This window comes from Balaenoptera borealis (assembly GCF_965194805.1).
Source record: "Balaenoptera borealis genome assembly, chromosome: 4".
Lineage (NCBI taxonomy): Eukaryota > Metazoa > Chordata > Mammalia > Artiodactyla > Balaenopteridae > Balaenoptera > Balaenoptera borealis.
The window spans coordinates 144,755,846-144,777,759 of record NC_138861.1 but is presented as its reverse complement, the minus strand read 5'-3'; the positions used below and the strand labels follow the sequence as shown (position 1 = coordinate 144,777,759).

Sequence of the window (21,914 nt, the reverse complement as noted above, 5' to 3'; positions counted from 1 at the left end):
TTAGTCTTCTTTCATGGTCAAACTCTGTTACGAGTAGAGGCATGCTTAAAAAAGAGATTGTTTTTGAAATGCCATTTTCCTCTTTGCCGTGATTTTATTAAAATAAATGTGAGGTAGTGTTAGTGGAAATCAGTATACTTTTGAGACTCCTTCTCTAGAATGGATACAGCATTAATAAAGTTGGGAATGAGCAGAGAGTAAGAAATCTAGACCTGAAACTGTATAGTTCATTCCCAACCCCCCTCCTCCCCCCCATTCATGTTTATGGTTAAAGAATGAATAATAACCAATTCTTTGAAAAGTCCTAAATCTTTCTATTCTTATTGTAGGGCAAACACAACACTTTAAAGATGCCTTTTCCGGAAGAGATGCAAGTATTATGGGATTGCCACTGGCTTTTTATTATGGAATGTATGCGTACGCTGGCTGGTAAGTTGATATCGCTATCAACTGGTGATTTGGATGGTTCATTAATTCCTTCAAGTACTTTAAGTGCCAAGCAAGGTGCTAGGCAAATGTGAACAGGCATAATCCAGTGTGACATGCTTTACTTGAAGTGAGAAAGATGATGTGGCTCCCTTCACCAGGCCAATTACCGTGCACACAACTTAACACAAACATCACTGAGGTTTCCAGTCAAGGCAACTACCAGATTTAACCTGATAATGTAAAAAAGAAACAAATGCTGGGTCTTGAGAACCAGTACAAATCACTTATAAGTATGGGTCAGTAAGGGCATAAGAGCGCCCCAAGAAATTAAAGATTAGTATTGATACTTTGTCAGAAAGCCTCCCAGCAGAAGCTACAGAGGTGTACACAATAGTGATTAATTGATTTACTCCACCTTCCCATGAGAAGGAAATAATTCAGATACAGAAATAAGTAAGATGTTCCCAGGAGGTAAAATGGTACTGTAAAGGCAGGGAGGAGAAAACAGGATAGTGAAATCAGGTGTACTAGATAATCTGTTACATTTTAAAGGACCTTACAAATTCCTTAAAATTTCCTCAACACTTGAAAACAAAAAAATGCAGGAAGGATGAATAAAATCACTGTGCCACAAGTATATTTCCTTAAATCCCTGTCCAACTGTGATGCCATTCTGGTTGAAGCATTAAAGCTTTGTATTCATGTCTTGCTTTGTTCAGGAACTTGAATAACAATAATCATGACCAGGAGTGGGATTTTTTTCCTAATTACATTTTACTGATCTAATAAGATTTAGTTGAAGCGACTGCTGCAAGAAATCCCATTAGGTAGAAAAATACTGCTTAAACATCAAAATAATTGTAATGCAATTAAATTTCATTGTTTGGGAATAATTACTAGCAATATTTCTTCTTTATTATTTATAGAGCTAATAGTTGTACAGTTGCTGTGAGAATGTTCTATGAGTCTAAAAATAACGAACTACACTAGCTCAAAAATTACGTAAATGCATTTCAAATACAAATACAATTTCCTTTTGTTTCTTTTGTTTTTAGGATCTTACCTTCCAGCTAATGCATGGAATATAAAAATATTTTTTACCCTGTTAATCTCACTGAAGTATGAAAATAGAGCACTAGAGGAGAATTAGGAGAGTACAGGAACTAAAAATTTTAATATGGTATTTGAAGCAAAATGTTTGAAGTTCTTAGAAGATTGTAGCTCTAAAAAGTCTAGTGTAAAATATTTGTGTATTCTCGAAATATTTTGATAGCCATTGCGTGTAAGCATTACTCTTAGTATTTTTGAAGTCTTTTTATTTTTGTCCAAAGCACAACGTGGTGCTGAACAAAAAAATAGAACGGAATTGTGCTCCCAGGGTTAGCAGCAGAATCATCTATTCTATGGCTATTCAGCCTGATCACAGCTCTGGCACCCTGGGGCACCAGCCAAGCCCTGGGAGGGTCACCGAGAGACACCAGAGCAAGTGGGGAGGTGACAAAAGCTTTCAGCTAGAGCCAAGTGTTGGGGGCTTGGCGGTATTCAATCAGGAATGCGGAATGTGGAGATCGTCACGAGGGAGATTTGATTAATTCTATTGAATGAAGTTTCTTTTGCCTGAGTACCATGCATCTGTTCCCACGGAATCTTAACAATATTCTTCTATCCAACGCACTCCCCTACTCTAAGTGCTGACTATTCAGGTTACCTGCTTTATGTAGAGCAAATCTTCTCCACTTCTGTAAGCTTTGGAGGGCTGATAGATTTCTCCAAGTATAAAGACTCTTTTCATTTTGAATGATCTTATTATCTTAACCTTTAGTTTTGTTGATGCTGAACCCCAAATGTTACTCTCGTTAAAATGATTAAAAAATGACAATTTAGGTGATAATAAATGAGTCCAAAGAACTGCAAAATGGGGTGGAGGACAGGAAGTTTTTATAGGATGAAGAGTAAGGAGCAAAGAAAAGAAAAATAGAAAATGAGTATGAAACAAGGAAATAATTATAGAGCCCAGAGGTGGCTTGGCGTTTGGCGGTTAAGTGACTCCATCTTGGACCTAGAAATATATTTCAATACTCTGTTTACAGTGTAAACGGGGTCTACATGAACCTTTGGTCATACTTGTACCCGTCGAATCCTCATGTCCACATCCTAGTTTAAAGAACAGGAAACTGTTGGTTTTCTTGTATTCTAGAGGGTTCAATCATAGTGTAGGAAATTAAGGTCGGGATTTTAAATGGACTGTTACGCGTTACCAATGGTTAATGTAGGGGGCAGATAAGTAACTGTTATGTCTCCAACAGGCTGTTCTGCTACCTGAATGCTGCTTTGTGGATAGGTAGAAATCATCTGCTTGTTAATCTGTGGCCATCAGTCTTAGAAAAAGGGAGCTGTGTGTAGAAGAACTAGTCTGTTGGTTTGGAGTGCCAGAGGAAAAAGTTAATATCTGGATATAAATGGAACAAGATGGAGACTAAAAGAGTTCCCAAAGCAGGGGGTGTTTAGGCACTTTCCAAATGTGATCCTGCCTCTCTGACCTTTTTTTGTCTTTCATGACGGAATTACAAGACTGGGTTGTGGAATTATAAATTGGGCGCCATAATAAGCCTCCACTCCCTGTGCTGCCTGGCCCTGACAATCTTTGATGCAAAAAAAGGAAAAAAAAAAAAAAAAAAAGGGTGTAGGGCGCATTGCAAATAAGGAGACAGAAGCAGCTGTTGTCCTCAGAAGTTAACCACCCAGGGTGTAAGTAAACGCAGCAAGACCCTTGTTGTCTGGGAGGCCTTGATCCGTTAGTAAGTCATCCCCTATGTGTTGAATAGGAACAAGACACAGCCAAACCTTGGATCTGAATAGAGCAGGCTGTTGGTTTATGAGGAGTGCTGGACCTTTTTAGAATGATGAAAACTCCTTCACAGAAACATGATTGGGGGAAAGAAATCATTAACCCAGCCAGGTCACAGAGTTGGGTCAGAACAACTTTTATATTATTGCCAACGTCTGCATTCAGAGAAATATGTCCGCCAGTCTCCCTTGTGGCCCGGGGGAACTCAATCAATTTCAGTCCCATATCCTGATCCAAAGCTAAATATTGCTTGGTGGGATTTTTTTTTTTTTTTTTTGAATTGTGTGATAGAAAATAGTTTTTTGGTCTGTCTTTTTTCTCCCTTTTAAATCCTATCCTCAGTGGATTTAGTCTATCTAAAGCACCTGCTGGGATTATTTTGTAGCATTGTGTCAAATCGAATCTAAAGAATAAGCTTCTTTTCAAAATAATTCACATAGTTGGGTATCAGAATGCATTGCCAGCTTTGCAGTGCCTTTTATACACAATCATGGAAAAGCTGGAACAATAGATCTTATGAACATTCTCTAGAGAACTTGAGGAGATGGGCTATGGACGCATGGCTGGAGACTTAGAGAGCGTAAAGGTGTATTTCCCACAGGAGTGAATGTTTGGACCAAAATCAGAAGCTTTCTCCTTCCCACCTCCCACCCTGTCCCAAGCCCTTTCCTTTTCTCTACGGCAAAATATTTGAAATTGCGTTCTTTTTTTCATAAATATTTCCTTTCTCGCCTTAACATTGTTGGAAAAAGACCAGTTCTAAAATAACTGTTTAGAAGGAACTGGCTATTTTTGAAGTGAGAAGCCTGGAAATATTTCTAAGTGTGTGTGTGTGGTTTTTGCGTGGGTTTTTTTTTTGGGGGGGGGTTTTTTGTTTTGTTCATTTTCTTCCTGTACTTCCCACTGCCTTGGGCTTATAACAAACACATCAGATCCCTCAGAGTGCATATACCAGATATAAGTATTGATCGTTGCTTGCATTCCTGGTGTAACTACAACCTCTAATTTTAGAAACTTACTTTCTAGTCATTAAAAAATATCCTTGGCTGCTGACTTTTTAGATCACCTTTGGTGCTACTGTTTTCTCTCAGATATTCAAATGTTTCTACTTAGAACATGGTCCTTACAGTATTAGACACCTGAACTTTATTAAAAGATAAACTGAGGCATATTAAAATGTTAAGAGTTTGAGCAAAAATCAATATGAATTGACAGAATCCCATCTTGCAGACAGAAAGGAGCTCCAGGGAGCTGCACAGAAGAGAAGGCTTTTATAGGCAGAAGGCGGTGGGAACAAGGAAGTTATACTAAGTCATGGAACAGCTTGGTTATTACAAAGTTATTTTCATTTAGGGGATGGCAGGGGTCTGTCAGGCAGAATGCTTTAATAATGCAATTCCTAATAGACTGGTTTCAGATTCCATTTCTGGGAGATCTGAAACTTTAAGTGAATTACAGTTTGGTTTGGTGACACGAGGCTTAGCATAAGCGACTCCATTTTGGGCCTGTCGTCTTGTGTTTTGTTTTGTTTGACAACCATGAACATCAACTGCCTATTTGTGAATAAAGGTGCAATAATAAGACAGGTTTTCTCATCTTTGTTTTAAGGTGTGAGATACCTTAATTATATTAAAGGCTGATGGGCTAATATTCCAGCCTCTTGGTTTTAGATGATAGAGAATTTGTCCCTATAGAACCATGCTTCTGTGGACGTATATAATAGCTATTTTATCTTCTAAGGAATAATAAGAGCATAGAGGAATACAATGAAAATGTGACTTTTTTACTTTGTGGAAGGTTTCTAAGCCTCTGAAATGGAGAAGTAGAAAGGTCTTTGTATGTCTAGTTCTCTTCATTATGATCCCTTAGTTCTCCCATCTTCACGATCCGGTTACCTCTGTGTGCTTGTTTGAGGAGTCTGCCTCAATTTTACATCTTGGAACCTTGAAAGAGAACTTTAAGGGCTTTAAATGGTCTCCAGAAGTCACTTTAGATTAGAAAAAGAAGTCAAGGATGCAAGACAATTGACATGCCTGGATGGGGTAAGTAACGTCATAAAGTGAGGGAAAGGAATCTGAATTTCTCTAGGGCCATAAATTTAGGGTAATATGTGTAATCCTATGGGACTTGAAAGTGAAATATTGTGTGCCTCCAATGCTTCTTGTCATGTAAGAGATGACAAGTGTTCAGGATCTGGGGGAAATATTCAAAGTGTTCTGCCCTTTCGTTATCAACTTACTAGTGTAATGACTAACAATGGGCCTAAAATTAGCTGCCTAAATACACACACACACACACACACACACACACACACACACACACAAAGCAAATTCATCATTGCTATTATGCATAAGGCAAAGTTGCCTTATGACTTGAGGTTATTTGGGTGGGATGCATATTGGAAAACAGTGAATTGAAAGGAAAAAGTGCAAATTGAGAACTTATTATCCGTTATCCCATTTTTATTTCCTCTGTGCCTTCTGTGTTCATATCCAGAAGCCAATTCCCTAAAACTAAGAAATGCTATTATCGTGCTTCTGTTGTCCTGCAGGTTTTTATCACCCCTACTAAAAGCTGGACTCCCAGAAGCCAAAGGCCATCTTGTACTTGCATTCTGTTCTCACTCCCAGGGCACGCTTTGTGCTGCAGAGTACTAAACTGTCGCTCACACCCCTGTGCATATAGCGCTTTCCCACACCCCCGGGCTCATGTGCTGTACTCTGCCTGGAATGTCCTCACGCCACTTGACCAGGGCTAAACATCAAGCATTTTTGAAGACTCAGCTTGGGTGATGCCTTCTCTCAAAAACCTTCCAAGACCTGCCAGTCTGGTTTAGACCTCACCCCTGGCTTCCATGGTAACCTGGGCGTGCTCTAACATTGCCTTCTGTGCTGTATCACACCACTCTATGGACCCTTCTATGAACTATGAGCTCCTTGACGAGAAAGATTATAGATTTTCTACTTTTATTTCCCCAGCGACTGACATGTGATAATCTCATACATTGCTGGTAGGAATGCAAAAATGGTGGAAAATAGTTTGACTATAAACATGTATCTACTCCGTGACCCAGTGATCGTATTCTGAGTATATGCCCAAGAGAAATGATTGCATGGTCCCCAAAAGAACATATACAAGCATATTTATGGTATCTGTAGTCATAATAGCTATAAATTGGAAATGATTCAAATGTCCATCAGTGGTAGAGTGTATAGTGTTACATTCATACAATGAAAAGCAACAATAAAGAATGATGAATTACTGCTCCATACAACAAACAACATGGATGAGACCCACAGACATAAAGTCCCGCAAAAAAGCCAGACACAAAAGAATAAGTATTGTATAATAGTTATACAAGCAAATATTATTAGTCTATTGTAATGAAACGATCAAAGCTAATCTATAGTGGTAGAAATCAGAATAGTGGTTGCCTTTACAGGAGGGTGGAGGAGATGATAATGATTGCAAAGGGCCTTGAGGGGACCTTCTAGGGTGCTAGAAATGTTGTACCTTTCGATCCTATTGTCAGTTACATAGGTGTATACATATGTAAAAATTTATCATTGTATACTAAGATTTATTCACTTTACTGTTTGTGTGCTATACCTCTACGAAAAAGTTAAGAAATAAAAAAGAGCTCCATAAATACTGCTTAATAGAAAAATGAATTGTGGGAGCTTTGGGTGCTGGAGATTTTCATCTTAGGTTATTTGTTTGTAAAGTTTTTATGATTCTGAGTTTGATTTTAAATATTTAAAATTTGAAACTTTGGGTGATGATCATAAAATATATTAATGGTTTATAATTCATGTGTGTCTTTTTAGGTTTTATCTCAACTTTGTTACTGAAGAAGTGGAAAATCCTGAAAAGTAAGTAGCCATAACTACTCTGAAATATTTATAAGGAATAAAATGTAAGGTTGTATGGTTAAAAAAGTGGACCTAAAGAAGGAATTCAGTGAGGGCTAATTAGCTTTCTCACCATCATCATTCTCTTGGGCAGTAAAACTTACTTGATTTTATCATAAATTAGATGTAAATAACTTTATTGTATATTCTACATCCAATATAAAATTGTCTGATAACCTGAAAGCATAAAAGAATAGAGTTATATTTTAGGTAACTCATTTCATAAAAACATACATACAACTTAAAATGGACTCTTGGCTGTTCAGAAACGTGCTATGAGATGTGAACTCCAAAAGTTGATTATTTCTAGTAATTCATGTGGGTTTTTTCAGAGCTATCCAATTAAAGAGAATAATGTAATTAATGAACAAGTAGTTATGAAAGCCTATAAATAACTGCAGAATATTCTAGGAACTTGTAAATTTGGGGAGCTGGATGACTGCTTTTACTTTTTGTTATTGGTAAAAATCATCCTTTTGATGATTAGGTGATTTGATGATGATTTATATAATGTTTCAGAATGAATTATTTTTAACCTAGAACTTAGAAAAATGAATTATTTTTATGATTTGTCTAAAACTTGACTTTTTACAGGAAAATCACATAATCTATAGCCAGAAAAGGGAAATTTTAAGTAGTACGGTGTAAGATAAAGACAGAATTTTAGAGTTATTTAATTCATCTGACTTTTATGAAATATCTACACCATGTTCCAACTATTGTGCATCATCTGACATGATGAATAAGACGTATTCAAGATTCCATTGTCTAGTCATTGAGTCAAATGTGTAAACAAATAACTAACATGGTGTGATTGGTACCATAGTAGATTATTTTCCCCATTTGACAGAGATGAAAGGAGGAAATATTTATCTAGGGAGATGTTGCTTATATAGAGACTCAAATGATGAGTAGGTGTTCCTTAGGTAATTATAAAAGAGAGAGAGAGAGAGAGAGAGAGAGAGAGAGAGAGGGAGGGAGGGAGAGGGAGAGAGAGGGAGAGAGAAGAGAGAGGAAGGGACAAACTTCCAAGAAAGGGAAACAAGTACAAAGGTGAGTCAGTATGAAGTAGCCTGGACTTCAGAGAACATGCCTAAGGTTTGACAATTCAAATTAAGGTAGACTAAAATTCAGGTAGCAAGTATATTGGCAGCCGATTAGATCTGGCCAAGTACCAGAGTTGTCAGAATTTTGAATAATACGCAAACCAGTAATTGAGGTTCAAATAGTGTTTCATACTATCTGATTTAACCATTATGCAAATCACTGTGTAATTTAAACATGTGAAATGGTTATTTTATTGAGAAATATGATAAATTTCTAGCAATGTTTTCATATTTATACCTGGACTTGTGGTAGAGAACATACATTTACCAGGAACTAGTTCTTTCTAGCATTGCTCTGAAATGATAAACTACATTATGACTCTAAATCTGCTGATTACAGAGATAAATGGGTTGCCCTGCCTTTTTATTTTTGCGAATAATTAGTGTGCAAGTGGCAACGAGGAGGAAGGACTCCTCTTACTAGATTTTATGTAAAGTATTTATTGAGTCTCCATTGTGTGAAAGAGATTACTATGGTTTATGACTGTCTTTTTTAAGTCTACAAACATTTTAAAGAGACCAATTACTAAAATCCAATATCAGAGAATATTTCTTATGAAAAGAATGGCAAACTGTAAGTCTGTGGATGTGACCTATAATGTAACAGTTATTACATGGTACATCAGTGGCATGGAGATAGTTCATATTCTCATTTAATGCTATTTAATAATTTAAGCATAGATTTTGTTTTCAATATGTACAATTATACTATTGTGCATATTAAGCATATTCAAACTATGCCATTATTAGCTTGATCTGAATTTCTGATGCATTCTGCCAGAGAGGTACGCCAGTCAAGGATTCTCTCTCTTCCTCTTTCTTCTTCTTAATTTAAGAGGCTTAGTTTCACACATTGATAATGTTCATGATCAAGATATACAAATAGTAAAGAACAGTGATGTATTGATTCGGGGTTTGTTGTCCGCTGTTGCAAAGAAATTTCCTCATCTCAAAAAGTGAGAATAATAATAACACCTACTTCATTGGGTTGTGGTAATGAGTACGTAGATTAGTGACTGTTACTTTTTAATCTCTACATAATTGGTTGTTGCTACTATTATTATATCCTTATTTTAGGAGCAAGGTAAAATGTTACTCCCATAAGAGTGTTTCCTAAGTTTCAGTATCCTAAACAATTCTCTTTCTTCAGTGTTTGTGAAAGAAATGCAAAAAAAATTTTCACACCATATTGAAGCCTGTTGTGTTAGACTAAGATTGTTATCACTGGTTACACTGGATGAAATATTGTCATTTTCTGGAAATCATGATTCTGCAAATTTCATTAAATATTCCTAGAATAATTTTAATTTAAAATTATATTTTAAGCTCTTAAACTTAGGAACTTTTCAGGAGAGAGTACCAATCTCTAGAATTTTAGGTCAAGGTAATGAGTAACTGCCAAGACAACTTGAAGAAAGAAACCTCTGCTACCTTTTGGTTCTTTTATGTTAGGTACTCAGATATTCAATGTTTGCATGGAGAAGTCTGTGTAAAACTCAGACAACACATTTATTTTCTCAAAATCAGAATATGAGAAATCTCCAAAATCCCCTTAATGGAAAGTAAAGGTTAAATTTGTACTACGTATTTATCAACCAAAGAAATTCAGGGTTTTGAGCAATTTATTCAATGTCTTAATTTTAAAAATAGCATTTCCCTGAAATGTTGATAATTTTTCCAGGTCTTTTAAAGCTAAATCTTATTTTTTAAACACAGAGAATGCTTTGGGAAATATTGATGATCGAATATAGAGAACAGACGGTAAAATTATGTGGACCTCGTCCAGATGTGTAATTTGTATTATTTTGTAGGGAGACACGGCTCCAAAATACCTTTAGATACAAGGGAGAATAATTATAATTCCATCTCCTTTGTGACGTGCCAAGATAAATGTGTTTGCCCATCAGTCACGGGTGCATGTGTCCAGGTGTGCTGTAACGGGCAGCGTTCAGCAGCTGGTGAAATGAATCATCAGCTGGAGATACAACCCTTTTTGCTGTTCTCCTCCACCTAGGCAATAAAATTTCCCTAAAATTGTGACCTGATAGAAAAAGGGATCATTAATTTAGATCAGTGAAAATAGCAATGTGAGTTAAAATATATAGGATGTGGAATAAGTTTTCATGATCACAATTGGCTACCCTTTACTAATTTAATTTCAGTGGAAATCTTTCAAATTAGCTAACATTACCTTATGGAATAATTTCTGAAGTGCTATTATGAGTATGACTTACAGAACAGTTCCTTAATGTCATAACAAGTGGGAGATAAACTGGGAGATGACTGCAATCCAAATAACTAGCTCATGGCTTCTTTCTATTCTTAAGTTTCATCTATTCTTTAAAGCTTGTAAAGCACTAATCCTAAAAATTTGGGCAAAATTCCAGTTCTGTGGTTACATTTGTAATGTTAAAAAATGTTCCCATGGTCGGTCTTATAATTTGTGTTTTCTTCTCTAAGAGTAGCTTTGGATCTATGGGAGTAGTTACCCTTTAGGAGGTATTTAACATTTTTATGTGAAAACACAGTGATTATCATTGAAATTTTATAGGAATATAAAAGCATTTCATTTAATAATTATTTATAGCATGGTAACTCGCTCCACAAACAATAAATATTAGAGTAAGAATAGTATTTTGAGGAGCACAGATATCCAAAGTTTGGACCATGAAGGTGATAGAATCCCAAGGAATATATGAATTTTAAAATGTTATTTTCCCCCCAAATGAAGTGTGTAGTGGTAATAATTTCTAATGTGTACATTTGTTCTTAAAAATCAAAGTGTTTTTATTTGCAAATATAATGAGTTTTGCTTTATGACATTAAGTTTGTGGCAACTGTGCCATCTATCACTGTTCAAAAAGTTACACGGTGCGAAGAACATATCATTGAGATGTATAATGTTTGTAATCCTGGTCTCAGATGGATAAATCATGTCTCGTGTTGATGAAAGCCAAGAAATGAATTGCTTTACTTTGACCTTGGGGGTCTGAGATTATTCAGTCTGTCTATCAGACTCGTTCCAGTGTTCTTCTCACTTCATTTATTCCTTCTGTTCTGAATAGTTGGAGACACTAGACTTGAAGGGAGTCAGTAAACCTTGATATCATCCGTCATTGTTGAAGAGCAGGCTATCAACATTCTGTGAATAATCAACTTTAATAGAAGGTTTAAATAATCAGAGTGTCATGTTTAATTAATACTTTGCTTTCAGTTTATATTAATTGATGCCTGAAAGTCATCACACCTTGCACCAATGATAATTTAGAAGAAGAGAAATTTGGTTTGGGAAAAATGCCCAAAGACCTTTAAGGTCTGTGATCACTCAGAGGGGTTCATAAATGGTCCACTATCACATTATTTACATTCAGTTCAGATGGTGCAGTCTTAAATTCATAGCATATATGTTTTAATCCTCACTGGCTTATATTAAGCCAGAGTAAAGGCATTTATTAATAATATTTTACTGTTTTATAAGGCCTATTGCTTATAGGACATATAAAACTGTTAACATGATTAAAAACACAGCAAAACAAAGCAATTTAAAAATCTTGCCCAAATGTGCCATAGCAAAGTTGCATGACAGAATATTAAAAGTTGACTTGAAGACTTTTATCTTGCATACTGGCATTTTAAGGATGCAGTTTTCTATGAGAGGCAAATTTTCCTCTTTATATGCTTTCTAGCTTTCTAATGCAGCAGTTGCTAGAAAATAGCATATAATGTATACATGTGCAGTTTACAGTAATACTATGTTTTGTGATCTTTTTATTAAAAAGTAATGTTATCTACTACATTCTTAGAATATTTTCAAAGTGTCTTTTACAAATACTCAAGGGATATATGTTCTTAAGGTATGCAAACTAATTTTCACAGTTATCTCACTGTAGATAAATGTAGATAGAAAAAAATAGGGGTTATTAAGCAGAATTAATTTGCAAAAAGAATTTGCCAAATGAACTTCTTAGAAATGACGTCTCCTAACCAGGTTTATTTGTAAAATTGAATTTATACCAAAATTTACAAAGATTTCTTTGGCAAAATGAGGCATCTCTTTATTAATGGCAACAAGGCATTGCTAGGATTATCTTAATATGTGACAGTGTTTCTCTTCAGTTGTTGAAATAATTGAAACCTAAATTAAAATCACTCTATTTTATGCATTTCTTCTGGAAATATATATATATATGAAAAGTTTGGTAAATCCATTTTTAAATATAGTGGTTGAGCCACTGAGGCAGACAAAAGATCAGTATTTGTCCAGATGACACAGAGAAGAAATGATTCTATGTTCAGACAACAAGGTCACCAAGTTACTCTGCCTTTGTGCAGTTTAAAAATTTCTCACTGATGGAACATGAGGTTGATGTACTCTGGGATCAAAATTCTTGCATTTCTCAGCTTCACATATGCATAAAAAATACGTTTGGCTCAAACACAGTTTGTTCCTGTAAGGCTGAAATGTCAAATAAGTGATGCAGAAATTACAGGATTATGTTATAGTATTTTATCAGGCAGTAATCAAAGAAGACAGATATTAATCCTTCAAGTGCTTTGTGGAAGACATTTAGATATTTTTTTTAAAAGTTTAAGGATTCTAACCCCATTATGAGGCAAAAATTTGAAGGTCAGTGCTTTTGACTGCTTTGCGTCCTTTCACATTAGTTGTTTCTAAATTTGAATTTTAGCTTTATTGAAGTTTATGTTTTGAGTCTAGACTCATAAACTTGTGTTTTAGGAGCAATAATAGTGGCTGATTTAATTCTACCCTGTGTTTCTGATCCCATTAATTATCCATAAAATAAGAGACCACAAGTGAGTAGAATTAAAGAACTTCAGAACTAGAGGAGGACCTTGGACACTGTATAATCTAGCTTTTCACCAAATGCATGAATCTCCTCCATAATATCTTTAAACAGATATAATTCGTGTAAAATACAATGAGAAACTTACTATAACCTCTTTCACTGGGCTACCAATATTTTTTACCTGCATATGTTGATTATCAACCTGCTAATTTCTTTTTTTTTCCACATCTTTATTGGAGTGTAAATGCTTTACAATGTTGTGTTAGTTTCTGCTGTATAACAAAGTGAATCAGCTATATGTATACATATATCCCCATATCCCCTCCCTCTTGAACCTCCCTCCCACCCTCCCTATCCCACCCCTCTAGGTCATCACAAAGCTCCAAGCTGATCTCCCTGTGCTATGCGGCTGCTTCCCACTAGCCATCCATTTTATATTTGGTAGTGTATATATGTCCATGCTACGCTCTCACTTCATCCCAGCTTCCCCTTCCCCTCCATGCTCTCAAGTCCGTCCTCTACGTCTACATCTTTATTCCTGCCCTGCCACTAGGTTCATCAGTGCCACTTTTTAAAATTCCATATATATGTGTCAGCATACAGTGTTTGTTTTTCCTCTTCCTAATGTACTTCACTCTGTATGACACATACTAGGACAATCCACCTCACTACAAATGACTCAATTTCATTCCTTTTTTTGGCTGAGTAATATTCCATTGTATATATGTGCCACATCTTCTTTATCCATTCATCTGTTGATGGACATTTAGGTTGCTTCCATGTCCTGGCTATTGTAGATAGTGCTGCAATGAACATTGGGGTACATGTGTCTTTTTGAATTATGGTTTTCTCTGGGTATATGCCCAGTAGTGGGATTGTTGGATCATATGGTAATTCTATTTTTAGTTTTTTAAGGAACCTCCATACTGTTCTCCATATTGGCTGTATCAATTTACATTCCTACCAACAGTGCAAGAGGGTTCCCTTTTCTCCACACCCTCTCCAGCATTTATTGTTTGTAGATTTTTTGATGATGGCCATTCTGACTGGTGTGAGGTGATACCTCATTGTAGTTTTGATTTGCATTTTTATAATGATTAGTGATGTTGGGCATCTTTTCATGTGTATGTTGGCAATCTGTATATCTTCTTTGGAGAAATGTCTATTTAGATCTTCTGCCCATTTTTCGATTGGGTTGTTTGTTTTTTTGATACTGAGCTGCATGAGCTGCTTATAAATTTTAGAGATTAATCCTTTGTCAGTTACTTCATTTGCAAATATTTTCTCCCATCCTGAGGGTTGTCTTTTCATCTTGTTTATGGTTTCCTTTGCTGTGCAAAAGCTTTTAAGTTTCATTAGGTCCCATTTGTTTATTTTTGTTTTTATTTCCATTTCTCTAGGAGGTGGGTCAAAAAGGATCTTGCTGTGATTTATGTTATAGAGTGTTCTGCCTATGTTTTCCTCTAAGAGTTTTATAGTGACTGGCCTTACATTTAGGTCTTTAATCCATTTTGAGTTTATTTTTGTGTATAGTCTTAAGGAGTGTTCTAATTTCATTCTTTTACATGTAGCTGTCCAGTTTTCCCATTACCAGTTATTGAAGAGGCTGTCTTTTCTCCATTGTATATTCTTGCCTCCTTTGTCAAAGATAAGGTGACCATATGTGTGTGGGTTTATCTCTGGGCTTTCTATCCTGTTCTATTGATCTATATTTCTGGTTTTGTGCCAGTACCATACTATTTTGATTACTGTAGCTTTGCAGTATAGTCTGAAGTCCGGGAGCCTGATTCCTCCAGCTCCGTTTTTCTTTCTCAAGATTGCTTTGGCTATTCGGAGTCTTTTGTGTTTCCATACAAATTGTAAAATTTCTTGTTCTAGTTCTGTGGAAAATGCCATTGGTAATATGATAGGGATTGCATTGAACCTGTAGATTGCTTTGGCTAGTATAGTTGTTTTCACAATATTGATTCTTCCAACCCAGGAGCATGGTATATCTCTCCATCTGTTTATGTTATCTTTGATTTCTTTCATCAGTGTTTATAGTTTTCTGAGTACAGGTCTTTTGCCTCCTTAGGTAGGTTTATTCCTAGGTATTTTATTCTTTTTGTTGTGATGGTAAGTGAGATTGTTTCCTTAATTTTTCTTTCTGATCTTTCGTTGTTAGTGTATAGGAATGCAAGAGATTTCTGTGCATTAATTTTGTATCCTGCAACCTTACCAAATTAATTAGCTCTACTAGTTTTCTGGTGGCATCTTTAGGATTCTCTATGTATAGTATCATGTCATCAGCAAACTGTGACAGTTTTTCTTCTTTTTTTACAATTTGTATTCATTTAATTTCTCTTTCTTCTCTGACTGCTGTGGCTAGGACTTCCAATACTATGTTGAATAAGAGTGGCGAGAGTGGACATCCTTGTCTTATTCCTGATCTTAGAGGAAGTGCTTTCAGTTTTTCACCATTGTGAATGATGTTTGCTGTGGGTTTGTCATATATGGCTTTTATTATGTTGAGGTAGGTTCCCTCTATGCCCACTTTCTGGAGAGTTTTTATCATAAATGGGTATTGAATTTCATCAAAAGCTTTTTCTGCATCTATTGAGATGATCATATGGTTTTTATTGTTTAATTTGTTAATATGGTGTATCACATTGATTGTTTTGCATATATTGAAGAATCCCTGCATCCCTGGGATAAATCCCACTTGATCATGGTGTATGATCCTTTTAATGTGTTGTTGGATTCTGTTTGTTAGTATTTTGTTGAGGACTTTTGCGTCTATGTTCATCAGTGATATTGGTCTGTAATTTTCTTTTTTTGTGATATCTTTGTCTGGTTTTGGTATCAGGGTGATGGTGGCCTCATAGAATGAGTTTGGAAGTGTTCCTCCCTCTGCAATTTTTTGGAAGCATTTGAGAAGGATAGGTGTTAGCTCTTCTCTAAATGTTTGATAGAATTCACCTGTGAAGTCATGTGGTCCTAGACTTTTGTTTGTTGGAAGTTTTTTAATTACGGTTTCAACTTTATCACTTGTGATTGGTCTGTTTATATTTTCTAATTCCTCCTGTTTCGATCTTGGAAGGTTGTACTTTTCCAAGAATTTGTTCATTTCTTCCAGGTTGTGTGTTTTATTGGCATATAGTTGCTTGAAGTAGTGTCTTATCATCTTTTGTATTTCTGCGGTGTCAGTTGTAATCTCTCCTTTTTCATTTCTAATTTTATTGATTTGAGTCCTGTCCGTTTTTTTCTTGATGAATGTGGCTAAAGGTTTATCAATTTTGTTTATCTTCTCAAAGAACCAGCTTTTAGTTTTATTGATCTTTGCTATTGTCTTCTTTGTTTTTACTTCATTTATTTCTGCTCTGATCTTTATGATTTCTTTCCTTCTACTAACTTTGGGTTTTCTTTGTTCTTTTTTTTTAGTTGCTTTAGGTATGAGGTTAGGTTGTTTATTTGAGATGTTTCTTGTTTCTTGAGGTGAGCTTGAATTGCTATGAACTTCCCTCTTAAAACTGCTTTTGCTGTATCCTATAGGTTTTGGATCATCGTGTTTTTGTTGTCATTTGTTTCTAGGTATTTTTTGATTTCCTCAGTGATCTCTTGGTTATTTAGCAGTGCACTGTTTAGCCTCCATGTATTTGTGTTTTTTACTCTTTTTTTTCCTGTAGTTGATTTCTAATCTCGTAGTGTTGTGTTTGGAAAAGATGTTTCATATGATTTCAGTTTTCTTAAATTTTCCAAGGCTTGATTTGTGACCCCAGATGTGATCTGTCCTGGACAATGTTCTGTGTGCACTTGAGAAGAAAGTGTATTCTTAACCTTTGGGTGAAATGTCCTGAAAATGTCAATTAAGTCTATCTAATCTATTGTGTCATTTAAAGCTTGTGTTTATTTATTTTCTGTCTGGATGATCTGTCTCTTGGTGTTAATGGGGTATTAAAATCCTCCACTATTATAATGTTACTGTCAATTTCTCCTCTTATGGCTGTTAGCATTTGCCTTATGTATTGAGGTTGCTCCTATTGTTGGGTGCATAAATATATATAATTGTTATGGTTTCTTCTTGCATTTGTTCCTTGATCATTATGTAATGTCCTTCCTTATCTCTTTATTTTAAAGTCTATTTTATCTGATATGAGTATTGCTACTCCAGCTTTCTTGTGACCTCCATTTGCATAGAATATCTTTCCATCCCCTCACTTTCAGTCTGTATGTGTCCCTAGGTCTGAAGTGGGTCTCTTGTAGACAACATGTATAAGGGTCTTGTTTTTTATCCATTCAGCCAGTCTGTGTCTTTTGGTTGGAGCATTTAATACATTTACATTCAACGTGATTATTGATATGTATGTTTCTATTACCATTTTCTTAATTGATTTGGGTTTGTTTTTGTGGGTCTTCTACTTCCCTTGTGTTTCCCGCTTAGAGAAGTTCCTTTAGCATTTGTTGTAAAGCTGGTTTGGTGGTGCTGAATTCTCATAGCTTTTGCTTGTCTGTAAAGCTTTTGATTTCTCCATTGAATCTGAATGAGATCCTTGTCGGCTAGAGTAATATTGGTTGTAGGTTTTTCCCTCTCATCACTTTAAATATGTGCTGCCACTCCCTTCTGACTTGTAGAGTTTCTGCTGAAAGATCATCTGTTAACCTTATGGGGATTCCCTTGTATGTTATTTGTTGCTTTTCCCTTGCTGCTTTTAATATTTTTTCTTTGTATTTAGTTTTTGATAGTTTGATTAATATGTATCTCAGCATGTTCCTCTTTGGGTTTATCCTGTATGGGACTCTCTGTGCTTCCTGACTTGATTGACTACTTCCTTTCCCATGTTAGGGAAGTTTTCCACTATAATCTCTTCAAATATTTTCTCAGACCCTTTCTTTTTCTCTTCTTCTGGGACCCCTATAATTAGAATGTTAGTGTGTTTACTGTTGTCCCAGAGGTCTCTGAGACTGTCCTCAATTCTTTTCATTCTTTTTTCTTTATTCTGCTCCCCAGCAGTTACTTCCACCATTTTATCTTCCAGCTCACTTATCTGTTCTTCTGCCTCAGTTATTCTGCTACTGATTCCTTCTAGAGTATTTTTAATTTCAGTTACTGTGTTGTTCATCATTGTTTGTTTGCTCTTTAGTTCTTCTAGATCCTTGTTAAATGTTTCTTATATTTTCTCCATTCTGTTTCCAAGATTTTGGATCACCTTTACTATCATTACTCTGAATTCTTTTTCAAGTAGGTTGCCTATTTCGTCTTCATTTATTTGGTCTTGTAGGTTTTTACCTTGCTCTTTAGTCTGTAACATTTTTTTTGTCGTTTCTTTTTTTCTTTTTGGTGGGTAGGGTTGTATTTCTGTCTTACTGGTTGTTTGGCCTGAGGCGTCCAGCACTGGAGTTTGCAGGCAGTTGGATAGAGCCAGTTCTTGGTGCTGAGATGAGGACCTCCGGGAGGCCTCACTCCGATTAATATTCCCAGGGGCCTGAGGTTCTTTGTTAGTCCAGTGGTTTGGACTCAGAGCTCCTACCACAGGAGCTTGAGCCCGACCTCCAGCCCGGGAACCAAGATCCCGCAAGCCACATGACATGGCAAAAAGGAAAAGAAAAAAGAAAATAAAGAGCAGTACAATAACAAAGAATAAAAAACAAAATAAAATTAGAAAGATAAAAAATATATTAGGAAAAATAAAAATATAATTGAAACAACTGCAACAAGGTAAAACAAAACCACACAGAAAAAAGAAAATAGAAAAAGGGGAACAGGCCAAAAGGAGCAGAACAATAACAAAGTATAAGGAATGAAATAAAATTAGAAAAATAAAAGATTTATTAGAAAAAATAAAAATATAAATGAATCAACAACAATGAATCAATAGCAAGGTAAAACCGAACCCCAATCTAAAAGAGGAAAAAAGAAAAAAAAAAAATCCTTGGCTGTGGGGGGTGGAGTTTAGGCAGGGGTGGAAGTTAGGCAGGGGTGGGGTTTCGGGTGGGACAGGATCTAGGCGGTGGGGGGGCGGGGGGGTGGGGGGGTGTATTCTCAGGACCCACGTAGCTGGAAAAGGCCCTGGGGGGTGGGGCCTAGGAGGGGCGACGTTCAAGCGTGGGGCAGGGCCCCCTGCTTAGGACCCGCCCGGAAGCAGAGAGGCAGCACGTCCAAAGGGGTACCTCTGGAGTGTGGAGTTCCAGAGTTTGGAGGTAAGGCCCTGGGTGAGGCTGTGTGGGTGGGGTTTAGGCCCAGTGCATTGGAGGGGGTCTCAGGGGAGAGTCTCCAAGTGTAGAGGTGGGGCCCTGGGTCGGGGTGTAGGGGTGGGGCTTGGGCTCTCAGTAGAAGGGAGGCTCCGAGGGCAGAGGATTAGGCCCTGGAGCCCAACAGTCTCCCCTTTGCCTAAGTGGGCAGGGAAAGCGCTGGCTGCATTCCCCTCCGTTCCTCCATGCCCCCTCACCCCCAGTTCTCCCCCAGGGTCTCCCCGTCCCCGCTGGACCGCTAACCGTGTATGGGTCCCGCTGAGTGTAGGAACTCCTCCCCTCCCCCAGCCGTCCCTCAGTGGTGCCGGTCCCGGAGGTCCGGCCTTTACTTTTGCTCCCCCTTCCCTCCCTCCCACTCCCTCAGTACCTGCACGGCTGGAGGGGGCCTTGGTGGGCAGAGGATCAGGCCTGGGATCTCAGAAGGCTCCTGGGGGCCCAAGTGGGCAGCAGAAACCTGGCCACACTCCCTTTTGATCCTCTGTCCTCCCAGTGGTTCCCCAATTTCCCCCTTCGGGCGTGGGATCCCTCCCCCTCCCCCAGCCACCCCCAGGGGCACCAGTCCCGTCCCACCTCCACTTCTCCTCCCCCTTCACTCCCCCCAAGTCCCACGTCCTACCCGGTCGCTGGGGGTTCCTCCCGTCCCCTTAGGTGTCCATGGTCCCCCACTGGTGCCTGGTGGGTGCCCTAGTTGTGACGCGAGGTGATTCGCAGAGACGTGAATTCCACGTCCTCCTAGTCTGCCATCTTGACTCCGCCCCCCAACCTGCTAATTTCTATGACCATTTCAAACTTTGATAAATTGTTGGCTGCCTGGCATAAATAGGGTGGGCCAATTGTCTTGACTAAATAGGTACGACCCAAATGCCATTTAATTTCTCCTACACCAGAGGTTGCAGAGTTAGAATCCTCTTAATGAAAAGGAAGTACCTCCTGCAATTAGAAGTAATAAGTCAGTCATTAGATTGTCTCCTGCTTTTGAGTTCACACTTTAGTAGGTCCCCTCCTCCATATTCTGCTTTATGCAAATAAGCTACCCTTCGCTATTCCTGGATTCAAAAGTTAATGATTGTACCCAACAGGCGGCTCATAACTAAATTTTACATTCTGGGTTATAATTGGTGGAAAACTTCTTAGACCCTCCTAATATCTAGTTCGTGGAATACTGCATGGTATTCATTCATTCATGAAACAAAGTTGTTTAAGATTCTCACAAAAATAGAATAATATCCCACATTGTTCCTTATGGGCAGAGACAAGATGCGTCTAGTTGTTATCTATGTGCTCGCCATGCACTGAAGTAATTTTGATAATTTAGTTCTAGTCATATTCAAACACTGACTCAGCTTACCGACCACCTCAGGAAAATGAGCCACTTAGGAATTCATATAGGTGCAAGCTAAAGCTGTATTACCAATAATGTAAACATCTAAGATGAACCCAGTAAAGTTGAGACTTTCCAGTAAAGCAACATTTTCCTTCACTTTTGTGAACTATAAAAATACTGAGTCTTTGAAAATAGCACTTGTTCAGAAAATAAACATTCTAATGCTGTCTCCTCTTAACTAGATGTTTGACCTTGGGCAGACCTCTAAATTGCTTCTGAATCTTTGTTTACCCCTTTTAAATACAGGGTAATAATCCCTATATTGCAGTTCTCAGGGGGTTGTGAGGATAAAATATGTGAAAATCAAAAATGTTAATGAGCCTGACAAGTAATATACAAACCCATCTGCAACCCAAACCTATGTTCTTCAAAGAGTAGAATATTTCATAATCTTTGGACATAATGAGAGGATTAGCATAATTGTTTTGTGAACGGAGGTGCCTTTTCAACACACATGACTTATTAATCAATTTGAAAAGTTGTTCTGCACCATCAGCAAAGTACCCAATTATCGGTAGTTAAAAGGTTCAGAAGATGATGAGAACTGCTTTTTATTTAATAGTCTCTAACCTCCCTCAGGTGGTAATATGCTCACGTATCATAATCAGAATGAATTTCTTGGCAGGTTTTTTTCCCTTCTGAACCAATATTTGCATACCCACACCCATACTGCTCTCGTCACACTGTTGGCCAATGGTGCTGCTATAATGGATGGACTATTTGTATTTCCACTTCAGTCACCAATTTTTAGGCTCACTAGCTTACCAAGAAACTCCTTTATGAAATCTGACAAACAAGGTCTTGACCTGAGTGGCTGGTATCATGTATTGAAATTTTAATTTTTATTTCCAGGAAAGAAGCTATAGAATTGGTACAAAACAGGAGAATACAAGTGTTAGTTTAGGCCCAAATGATATTTTTTATGAATTTCTGTCTAATTTAAAAATATAAATGATACTTGTTATCTGAGTAAGAGATGGATGACGGGGTAGCACTTCATTATTTTTGAAAATATGATGTGTTTTATTTCCATTCTTCAGTTGAGGAAGTGCATAGAAGTGAATTCACTTCTCATGCCATGTAATTAGTACGTGAGGAGATTAGGACTATAATCCATGTTAGACATAACGCATGGACTGTTTGTCTGGCTCCAGACCTTTGCTTTTCTTTTTCTTTTTTTTATTAAAGTATAATCGATTT

The 21,914-nt window shown here is 37.1% G+C and overlaps 1 protein-coding gene across 1 annotated transcript in view; it reads left to right on the top strand.

Annotated features, from left to right (window-relative positions):
• SLC7A11 (solute carrier family 7 member 11) overlaps positions 1-21,914 on the top strand; it is a 101,785-nt gene that overhangs the window by 28,668 nt on the left and 51,203 nt on the right. Inside the window, exons 6-7 of the mRNA XM_082389835.1 lie at positions 330-429; positions 7,105-7,149. Coding sequence (XP_082245961.1) covers positions 330-429; positions 7,105-7,149 — 145 coding nt within the window. The remainder of the gene's footprint in view (positions 1-329; positions 430-7,104; positions 7,150-21,914) is intronic.